This window comes from Hibiscus syriacus, unplaced genomic scaffold (assembly GCF_006381635.1).
Source record: "Hibiscus syriacus cultivar Baekdansim isolate YM2019G1 unplaced genomic scaffold, ASM638163v2 tig00110500_pilon, whole genome shotgun sequence".
In the NCBI taxonomy this organism is placed as follows: domain Eukaryota; kingdom Viridiplantae; phylum Streptophyta; class Magnoliopsida; order Malvales; family Malvaceae; genus Hibiscus; species Hibiscus syriacus.
In genome coordinates, this window is record NW_024062762.1 from 1,930,248 (window position 1) to 1,942,307 (window position 12,060).

At 34.0% G+C, this 12,060-nt stretch overlaps 1 protein-coding gene across 1 annotated transcript in view; it reads left to right on the forward strand.

Moving 5' to 3' along the window:
- Positions 1-324: 324 nt before the first annotated feature.
- LOC120129468 (cysteine proteinase inhibitor 6-like) overlaps positions 325-12,060 on the forward strand; it is a 40,128-nt gene continuing 28,392 nt past the window's right edge. Inside the window, exons 1-2 of the mRNA XM_039146956.1 lie at positions 325-662; positions 1,382-1,459. Of these exons, the coding sequence (XP_039002887.1) occupies positions 531-662; positions 1,382-1,459 (210 nt within the window). The 5' untranslated portion in view covers positions 325-530. The remainder of the gene's footprint in view (positions 663-1,381; positions 1,460-12,060) is intronic.

Consider the following 12,060-nt stretch of genomic DNA (forward strand, 5'->3'; position numbering starts at 1 on the left):
GCATGTGTCCCACATGGCTATATCCAATTGTTATATTTCTTATATATTTGCAGGATCACACGTCTTGAACCGATAGTCTTTTTTTGCCTCGTAGAATTTTATAAGTTCGCCCCCTAACATAAAACCGATAGACGTCTTAGCATAACTAGTTTGATTAGTAGGAGGAGGATGAAGTTATTATATCTCTGATCTGTTGATCAGACTCTGGTTTTAATTTTTGGTTTTTCCAAGTTTCTTTGTGTATTAGGAGGATGATACATAAGGTTACTGGTAATACGGCTTGTTTGTTTATTAGTAGGATGAGTTTCTTATATTTCTGTTATTCAAACTCGGGTCCGAGGTCAGTGTATACAAGTGTTTCAGTGTATTTGGAGGGTCATATTTCTGTACCTATGTATGTCTGGTATCTGTAAAAAATGGTGTCTTTTTTTGAAAAATAAAGTTGAGCAATATATAGTCTTATATGTATAGTTTCATTTGAAACTTTATTGACAATTTATTTTAAATTATAATCAGATCTCCATTGACCAATGCTGCAAGCTGTGGCCACAAACGATCCTGTAGTTCAGGATGCTGCAAATCATGCTGTGAAGACCATACAACAGAGATCCAATTCCCTGCTGCCTTACGAACTTAAAGAAATCGTTCATACCAACGCCGAAGTAAGCACAAAACTGCTGTTCCTATTTCCTCATATGGTTGTCGTGTTTTAAATTTTTGGTTGTTCAACGTAATAGGAAGTGAGTACATATGTGATTTTGTTACTTGAACCGCATACCATCTGATGTGGTGTTTGGGAATCTTACGATAGTTGGAGCATATATTCTCCATATCCGGATATGGGTCATCCAAGGACTCCAAATGCATGTGTATTATACTCAAGTCTGTTTCTCGTGTAGAATAGGCTAGTTGTATTTTTTATTGTAAATGTGTCATATGATGTTTTATAATGACCTCTTTTGTTCGTAACTGTTTCATAACCATCTCTGCATGCTTAATTCTTCCACATTCCATGAAGAATGGTTATACTACTCCGACCCTTCATTTTTGTTGACACTTCAAAGATTTTTCAGTTGCATTGAAAAAGTTGGGAAAAATTCACTTTGGTCGGATTCACGTATGTATACGACACTCATACCTGAGCCCGAGTAACATAGAACAATAGTGTCGTTCCAGTTTTGGTCTCCTCACTACTAGCTTCTGGTTCATGGTCATTTAGTATTGTGAAACTCTAGATTCTACTTGAAAAGTTTGTCCACCTTTCAAGGTGTTCAGGATTTCATTCAACCATCCAATCTAGTCGAACGACAAACCGAAACTCTGTTCTTTGCAAAAGCGATTGCAGTTTCATTTGGGTGCTAAGTGTTTGATATGCAAATAGGTATCGGAAGATTTCGCGAAACCCAACATGCTTCTCAAGTTGAAGAGACGAGACAAGGAAGAGAAGTACAAGGTGGAGGCTATGTTGCACTGATACAGATAGATAGACGGGGACGGGAAACGACAATTTTTAAAGGTACAGGAACCGTAAGGGTACGACATATATTATTTTCGACAGAGGAATTGTTTTTGTTTTGGAATTGGGTGATGGGCAGAGTTAGAAGAGGAAGACTTTCTTGGTGTTGCTTTGTTGATTGGTTTCGCTATTGTATTTTCATAATTTGTGAGATAGCTTTTGTAGTCTATTGTTTGTATTGCTTTGCCCTGGTTTTATTTATTCTTTTCCTCTATTTAAGATTAATGAGGTTTTAAATGCGACATTCAATTTGGGTAGGGCTTATTTGATTATACGAACAAAATCATATCGCTTAGCAAAAAAAAAAACTTTTCAATAAAAATAATGTGAAAATATTATAGGAATTTTAAAATCAAGTTTTTAGGGGATTAAATTGAACACTTTTAAATAATTTTAGAAATTACCTTGAAATTTTGAATTAAATATTTTTTAATCAAGTCTTTAGGTCATTAGACATCTACAAATGGATTTTCAAGTTCGTTTGAGTTAAATTCAACCTTCAATTGTATTTTAAAGTTTAAGGACTAATTTATAAAATATCAATTTTATAGATAAATTTAGCTAAAACTCAATTCTTGAGATTTAAATTATAAATTCCAAACATTTTTTATTTCTATTAGAGTCCCAAAATCAACCTCAAGCAAAAATAGGTATCAGGGATCGATTATTTTTCTAAGAGATTAATCCTTTTGAATATGAATCGATTTCCCCCCAAAAGTATCAGTATTTTTTCAAGAAGATTACATAAAACTGTATAAACATACATGTTGAAATACATCATAATCATTCTTCACAACATCAAATCAATGTTTAGAATAATTGTCTAACCATATCGCCGACAATGCATTAGAAAATGTCGTGGCATGCTTTTGCAAGTCATGGAGATGTAATCATGCTTTCATAGCCAACAAACCAAGAATGATTTTACACGTCAAAATGGTAAGAAACTTTCCGATATAAGGTGAAACATGGGAATAACAGTGTACCGAGAATGATTAGGTTACCAAAAAGGAACCATGATGAAGTAGGCAACCATGTGGAAGAGGAAGAATTTTGGAAATTCAGAAGATGCTTGGTGGGAAAAATGGAAACAATTTGTAGTGTTAGTGGTATCGAAGTTCGAATTCAAACGTGGGGATTGAGGAAATCAAAATTCAGAGGATTGATGGTAAGTTGTTACTTATCTTGATTGAGGATGAGGTATTGTACCTACTCTCGAAAGATTTGGAATGGTCTTACCTGAAGGAAATTTTTATGAACGTGAGGTCGTAGAAAAAGTGTTTGAATATATTGATAAGGGTTACCTGGTTGGGAGTCTCAAGGGTACCACTACATTATTGTAATAAGACTACTTGCGACAATGCGTCTTTTTAATTGTCAAATAAAATCTGCCTTAATCTCAATAAAAATTAAATAAAGAATAGTATAGAGAGAGTAAGGGTCAATCCGTAGGGAATATTGAAATTGCCGATGAATTCCTTCTTGCTTTTGTGACTAGGCGTGAACTGCCAAAGAAAATAAAGGGGGTTTTCTCGATTAAAAACAAGGAAAATAAAATTAAAAGGAAGAAGAGTTGAATTAAAATAATAATTAAAAATCCGCCTTCGGCTTTCGTTTTACCTCAAATTCCGTTGATCATCGAAATATATTTTTACTTCGGATTCATGTCGGTTACAGTCTATGGGTCCCAACCCCTACTACTTGTTTTTCTGTCAATTGAATCGGTAGACCATGAAGGTGTTAACATGGAATCTACATGGTATAGGGTCGTTTACCCTTCTCGGAGTCCTTGACTTATATTAAACATGCCTTAGCCTCTTTGAATGATTCTTTTTTTAGGTTTTTGGCATTGACTATATTATACTCTTTTATTCAAAGTCTGACAATCACATCTTCCACTGTCATTTTCTTTCTTTTGTGCTTCAGTTAATTCTTGATGTCAATATTTCAATGATAGTTGCCACCTCGAAGGATTCACTTATGACCATTCTTTTAGCAAAAATTCCATAAATGGTTGGAGTTCCGTCACTTGTTGAATTACTACTAGTTTATAATCAACCATAGTATATATCAAGAACTTGTCAACTAAAAACTTTTAACTTTGACACCTTTGCATTTCTAGTTGTGCTCCAATGCCTCCCACAATTTGATAAACATAGTACATAAGATACAATGAATCTTGTAAACTATTAAAGGTATAGTTCAACATAGGAAGTCAGAGGCTTCCAAGCTTCAACAATATTGAAGGTCATAATATTGTCTACCTATCATTTTCTCTCTCCCTCTTTAACGACTGTAGGATTTTCCTTCAATAACTTATCAAAGTTCATCGTGGTTAGATAGAAAAACATATTTTGCTTACATGTCTTGAAATCATGTCAATAAAATTTCGTCGGCTTCTCATTGTGGTTACTGCCATGGCTGATCGATTCATATTTAGATTTGAATTCTAAGCCAAAATCATCATTCTAGCATCCAAGCTGGGTGAATCAATGAAGTCTCCCATATTCATTGCTCTATTAAAATATGAAACTAGAATTAGTCCTATTTCTAATAAACAAAAAATTAATTCTTTTTTATTTTTGATTTTGTTACCACGCAGAATCAATATTCTGAAACAAAATTAGTAACCAATGTTCACTTTGAGATTAAGCAAACTCATTTAAACGATAGGATAAATCCAAAACAATATTTGTTATTTCGATTTCACCAAAATTTTTAAGTATATTCAATTGAATTAATCGGATATCAAATTATTACTCCAAGTCTTTCAAGATCAATTTAGTCCTTACTAAATGTGTAAAATTGTGATTTGTACTTAAACTATTTTTGAAACAATTTTCACAAAGTATTTTGAACCAAAATCAAGCCTTAAATCAATTTTTCAAAGGCATGCACCGATGCACCAATCCATGCACCAATGCACCAATCCATGCACCGATGCACCAATCCATGCATCGATGCATCAATTAATTTCTTAAACATCGAATGCATTTTATGCATCGATGCACATACCATGCATCAATGCACTCAGTGCATTTGATGCATCGATGCACAAGACCATGCATCGATGCACTCAAGCTTTTTCAAAACATCGATCGATGCACTGAGAGTCCAACGGTCAAAATATTTGAATTTTACACCGATGCACCTAGGGTATGTATCGATGCATGAGATGCTCCCAACCACTAATATTAATTGTTTTCACATTTAAACGGCTCTATTAACTTCACTAATCATCCTCAACGTTCAGAATCAATTGAAGGTGTATTTAAACAAGCTTAGAAGCCATTGATCAAAAACAAGAAACAACAAGCAACTAGAATATAATTGAAGGATCAAACTCATTGTTTGAGCAATTCAAGACTATTTTTCATTCAATATTCATTTTGCTTTCAAGAACACTTCTTGTACTCAATTATATTCATTTTTGAGTGTTCTTTTCTTTGTTCTAGAATTGTGCAAACAATCTACCTTGTGCGGATTTCCTTGTAAGTTTGCAAATTTGTAATCTTCTCTTTGAGAAAGAGTGTTCTCAAGAATTGGGGTATATTCTTGAGGGTTTTGTAAGGTTATCTCTTTGGCCTTAAAAGAAAGAAAAAATTAGTAAATTTGTTGGAAAATCCTTAGGGTGGATAGCTAAGGTAGTGGACGTAGACTTTGGTTGATAAAGTCGAACCACTGTAAATCGCTGTGCAATTACTTTCAATTTTCTGCAAAAGCTTACACCAAAATTTTTATTGCCAATTCACCTCCCTCTTGGCTGATTTCGTCAATCGATTAACTCAACAATTGGTATCAGAGCCTCACTCATTTGAAGGTTTAATCACCTCTTGAGTCGATTCGGGAAGAGTTACATCGATTATCAAGTCATCAATGGCCTCCGCTTTAAATTACGACTCCGATCTCGATTCGATGCCCGTCAACAAGCCTCATTTCTTCAATGGAGCTAACTATGCCTATTGGAAAAATAGGATGATGTACTTTATTCAAGCAAGTCACATGGAGCATGAAATGCCGTAGAATAAGGATACATCAAGCCTCTCACTCATCCAAGGTTGTGGAGTGAATGAGAGACAAGAATGTTCCAGCTCAACTCCAAAGCCATCCATATCATATTTTGTGCTCTTGGACCAGATGAATATAGAAGAGTTTCATCCTGTACAACCGCCAAAGAAATATGAGACAAACTTCAAGTCACTCATGAAGGTACCGATGAGGTAAAGAAATATAAAATTAGTATTCTAACGCATAGCTATGAAAATTTCAGGATGAAACCAAATGAAGATATCAAAGCTATGATGGATAGATTTTCAACGATTGTCAATGGTCTCAAATCATATGGAGAGATCATTTCAAATGAAAAGCTTGTGAGGAAGTTAGTCTACTCTCTTCCAAAATCGTGGCAATCAAAGAAGACGACAATCATCAAATCTAAGGACCTAACGTCCTTAACTCTTGAAGAACTAATATGTTCCCTCCTCACTCATGAAATGATGCTTGAAGATGAGGTGGACCTCGATAAGATTGACGAGACACCAAAGGAGAAGGAGAAGAAGAAAAACATATTGGAGTTGCTCTCAAATCCACAAAAGATGAGAGTGATTCGAATGAAGATAATGATGACGAGGAAATGACATTGTTTGCCAAACGGTTCAGAAAAATGATGAGACCTTACCGAGGAAGAAAATTCAAACGAAATGAAGGCCTCAAAAATGAACCAAAAGAGAAGGACCCGATCATTTTCTATGAATGCAAAAAGCCGGGGCATGTCAAATATGATTGCCCACAGTTGAAGAGAAATGGTCAACCAAATAATAAGCACAAGGCTCATGTGGCTACATGGAGCGATGAAGAAGGTTCCGATGAAGAGGAACAAGAAGTAGCAAACTTGTGCTTGATTGCATTCGGGGAAGATTCTAAGGTAACCTCTAACTCATCTGATTTTGATGATTTATCCTATGATGAGTTATTAGAGGAATATAATGGGTTGGCTTTGGATTATGAGAAATTGTTTTTAAAATATAAAAATGATGTTTCAAAATTGAAAAATGAAAATAAACTCATATCCAAAACCAACAACAATCTTGAAAGTAAAATCAAAGATTTGCAAATCAAACTAGAAGAGTTTGAAAAGAAAAATTTGGATTTGCAAAATTTACTTTCAAAGGTCAATGATGATCATCAAAAGAAAATTGATGATCTTAAAGCTTCTTTCGATAAAGTTGGAACAAAACGTTTTGAAAATGGAGAAAATTCAAAATCCAACTTTGTTAGAAAAAGTTTTAAAAACTCCAATCATAGAGGTCCCCAAAGAACCTCTAATGGAAAAATCGTTAGAAGTATATGGGTTCCTAAAGAGCTCATTATTACTAACGATAAGGATATCCTACACAAATGGATACCTAAGGGGACTAGGATTTTGGAAACTAATAAATACAGACTCAAAAGAATTTGGGTACCAAAAATTAGAAATTAATCTATGTTTGTAGGAAAAGGAGCATTGCCACAAGGCACGGAAACAAATTCAAACTCATGGTACCTTGATAGTGGATGCTCAAGACACATGACCGGAGACAAAAGCCGGTTCATTGAGCTTAACGCCAAAAATGAAGGAGAAGTGACTTTTGGTGATGATTCAAAAGGTCACATTGAAGGTATTGGTACTATCGGTAATACCTATTCCATACAAATTAATAATGTTTTATATGTCAATGGATTAAAGCATAATCTATTGAGTATAGTCAATTTTGTGATAAGGGATTCAATGTCATGTTTGATATTAATGGTTGTAAAGTCATTGACATTGCATCTAATCGGATTATGCTTGTTGGTCATAGAATAGGAAACATATACATGGTGCATTTAGATTCTATTGATATGACTAATTTGTGCCTAGTTGCTAAGGATGAGCATGTAGTTGGTTATGGCATAGAAGACTAGGACATGCTAGCTTGAGTGTTTTGCAACGGCTAATTCAAGGAGACTTAGTAAGAGGGCTGCCTAAACTAAAATTTGATAATGATTAAATATGTGATGCTTGTGCTAAAGGAAAACAAAAGCGAGTTTCTTTTAAATCCATTAATGACATATCAACTAGTAGAGTATTATAATTGATCCATATAGATCTTTTTGGGCCAACTAGGACTACTAGCTTGGGTGGAAAACAATATGCATTTGTCTTGGTAGATGACTATTCTAGATATACTTGGGTTCTATTCTTAAATACTAAAGATAAAGCATTAGAAAATTTCATCATATTTTCAAAAGTAATTCAAAACGAAAAAGGTTACTCTATCACTAGTGTTAGAAGTGATCATGGTACTGAATTTGAAAATATTGGATTTAATGAGTTTTGTAATTCTAATGGTATTAGCCATAATTTTTCAGCACCTAGAACCCTTCAACAAAATGGAGTTGTTGAGAGGAAAAATTGAACTTTAGAAGAAATGGCTAGAACCATGCTTTGTGAAAATAATTTGCCAAAATATTTTTGGGCGGAAGCCACAAATACCGCTTGTTATGTTATTAATCGAGTAATGATTAGGCCTATTTTAAAGAAAACTCCATATGAAATTTTCAAAAATAAAAAGCCTAATATTAGCTATTTTCATCCTTTTGGATGTAAATGTTTTGTTTTGAACAACGGTAAAGAAAACCTTGGCAAATTTGATGCTAAAAGTGATGAAGGAAATTTTTTGGGTTATTCCTTAAATTCTAAAGCTTATCGGATATTTAATAAAAGAACTTTAGTTGTAGAAGAGTCTATACATGTTGTTTTTTATGATAATCCTCTTCCAAGGAAGGATTCTTGTGTGAATGATGATGTAGGTGTTATAAATACAAATGACGTTAGACATGATGTTGGAGAACCATCATCAAAGGAAGAAACGAAAAATGAGGAAACTCATGATCCTCTTGAGAATCCAACCATTGAAGAAAGGGAAATATCTTATCCAAGAGAGTACAACTATGTCAAGGGTGGTGAAATCATAGGTGATCCATCCAAAGGGGTAACAACTCGATCTTCTCTTAGAAATATTTGTAATTATGTTGCATTTATCTCATGCATAGAGCCTAAGAATATTAAAGAAGCATTAAATGATGAACATTGGATTATGGCTATACAAGAAGAGTTAAATCAATTTGAGAGAAGTAAAGTATGGACATTAGTTGAAAGGCCTAGTAATAAATCTACTGTAGGTACTAGATGGGTATTTAGGAATAAGCTTGATGAGAGTGGTAATATAGTGAGAAACAAGGCTAGACTTGTTGCTCAAGGGTATACTCAAGAAGAGGGCATAGACTATGATGAAACATATGCTCCCGTAGCTAGGATGGAAGCAATTAGAATGTTATTAGCATTTGCATGTTTTCATGAATTTAAATTATATCAAATGGATGTTAAAAGTGCATTTTAAATGGTTTTATAAAAGAAGAAGTGTATGTGGAACAACCTCAGGTTTTGAAGATTCAAAATTTTCGGATCATGTTCTTAAATTGACAAAAGCGCTTTATGGTTTAAAACAAGCTCCTAGAGATTGGTACGAAAGATTGTCAAAATTTTTAATTGAAAAAGGTTTTTCAAAAAGGAAGGTTGACACTACATTATTTTTAAAGCATAAAGGTAAAGATTTATTAGTAGTTCAAATTTATGTTGGGACTCCAAATCAAGCAAAGAAAAGATGACATCTTCATCAATCAAGCTAAGTACATCAAAGATATGCTCAAGAAGTTTGGACTATAAAATGGCAAACCTCATGACACTCCAATGAGCTATTCAACAAAGCTTGACTTAGATGAAGGAGGTAAATGTGTAGATGTTAAATTATATATGTCAATGATTGACTCTTTGCTTTATCTAACTGCAAGTAGACCGGACATTATGTTTAGTGTTTTTTATGTGCTAGATTTTAATCATGTCCTAAGGAATTACATTTACTAGCTGTTAAGAGAATCTTTAGATACATTAAGGATACTCCTAGTTTATGACTTTGGTATCCTAGAGACTCTAGCTTTAGCTTGCATGCTTTTTCTGATGCGGATTATGGAGGATGCAAATTAGATAGGAAAAGAACCTCCGGTACTTGCCAATTCCTTGGAAATATGCTGATTTCTTGGTTTTCAAAGAAACAAAATTGTGTTGCATTATCTACCACTGAAGCGGAATACATTTCAGCCGGTAGTTGTTGTGCACAAGTTTTATGGATGAAACAACTTTTTGATTATGGAATTGAAGTAGGTACTATTCCTATTAAGTGTGACAATACTAGTGCTATTTGTCTCACTAAAAATCCCATCCAACACTCTAGAACTAAGCATATTGAAATAAGACATCATTTCATTAGAGGCCATGTCACTAAGGAAGATGTAGTTCTAGAATTTGTTGATACTTTGCATCAATTAGCGGATATCTTTACAAAGCCTTTAGACAAGGAAAGATTTTGGACACTTAGGAGAGAATTAGGTTTAACTGACCTATCTTCACTTAGTGCTTAAAATAATTTTAGCACGTTTAAGAATAAATGAAAAATGCTTATGATAGTAATTTTTGATTGCATTCATTGCTATTAGTAAGGGGGAGTTTATGATTCTTGATGAAAATTAATTTTATGTTAAAATAAATATTAATTTGATTGATTGAACATGATTAATTTTTAATATATAAGTTGCCAATACCACTAGAGCTAATTAATTTAGCATTTTGAGTATTTAAAACGGATTTTTGACTTTTTTTTTTGTGCTTCATACACAGATGCACTTAACAATGCATCGATGCATCCCTTTGAATGTGCATCGATGCATCCCTTTGAATATGCATCGATTCATCATGTTGATGCACCGATGCACGCCTTGAATGTGCATCGATGCACAGGGTCATGCATCGATGCATCGTCGGGTTTTGGGGTTTTAAAGGCTTATTTTTCTCATTTATCTCAAACCCTAAAAATTACTCTCGCTAGATATTCATCCCTCTCACTCTAAAAATCTCCATTCTTGCTCAAAATCAACGATTTTTCGTCAGAATCTTTAAGTTTTTCAACTTTCAAACATGCTTTAATCATTAAATTGTGCAAAACAACTCCTCATCCCTCTCAATCTGAATTTTCAAGGTATTTTTCTAAAAACCTCTGTTTTACAAATTTTTGATTTTAGAACTAGTTTTAATTAGTTATAGAATGTACATTATATCGGGCATTAATTGATTGTTGATTCTAAACAAGTTTTAACAACCAATTTCATCAAAAACACACAATTTTTCAAAATTGATTTGAATTTTGAAATTTAAAAAAAAAATTTGAAAATCAGAAATAGTTTTTGATTTAATTGTTTTTGTCATAAAAACTATATTATAATCAAATATTATTTTCAAATAGTTTTTCAAAACATGTCCATTAGGATATGGTTTAGAGAACCTTGAATTATTGAGGACTTATTTGAGTTTTGGGATTGATTGTGCATACATGTGTTTCAAATTGCAGGTGATATTCATTATTCCGATTTCCTTTAAACAATGTCAAATCCTAAACGCCCTAGGACTTCATCAAGTCATTCTCTTTCAAACCAACCACCAAATCCCGTTCCTCCTCCACCAACTAGTCTATTAGGATCTTGTTTTAACATGCCTGAGCGTCGTAGAGACGAATTGTACTCTAGGTACAAAAATTATTTCCAATCCTATAGAATTCAGGAAGAACGTATTCCTTCACTTAAAGCCATGATAGATATTGATTTTGAATACCTTCCAATTCTTCAAACTTGGAAGTTTGATAATTGTTTCGTCTTCAACCTGTCATTTTCCATCAATTAGTCCGCATTTTCTATTCTAATGTGGTCTGTATTCAAAACAAAACTCAATGTGGAACTATAGGAATTAGATCCTACCTTCTAGGACAATATATTCTTGTTGATTCCACAACTATAGCTTCAAAATTTGGGTTAGATGATGATGGTGTCTATGACAAAAAAGAAACTGTGGATTATCCATATCTCCCAAACGCTAGTGTTAGTACCCTTTGATCTCATCACGATCGTTTTCTTCATTTCATGATCTCATGGTGGTTTCGACCATCAGTGGGTAGGTATTCCACTCTTCATGCTAGGGATTTATGGTGTATGTATTGTATTAAGAATAAGATCAAAATAAATCTTCCATAGATTATCTTTAGTGTGCTAGTCGATACCGTAAACATTATCCCATCCAAACTTGTTGAAACAATAGTTTATGGTTGTCTTCTTAGCAATCTCTTTATCAAACTCGGTTTGGATGTCTCTATTGACAATCCTATTCCTCTCCAAAACTCAATCAATCTCATATCCTTGAAGAAAGCGATTGGAAACAAGACAAGGTAACCGGTCAATGGGTTTTTAGACCCGGCAAGCAAACTCCGGTAGCTAGTTCCTCACGAGTTGCTCCTAGCTCCTCTCGTGCTCCTCCTCCTCCGGCTCCGGCTGATGACGATGATGCTGAATTTCAACAGCTTATGCAAGACATCGATGATCACGTACCCGGTGACGAGCCTGTACCAGCTCCAGCTCCACAA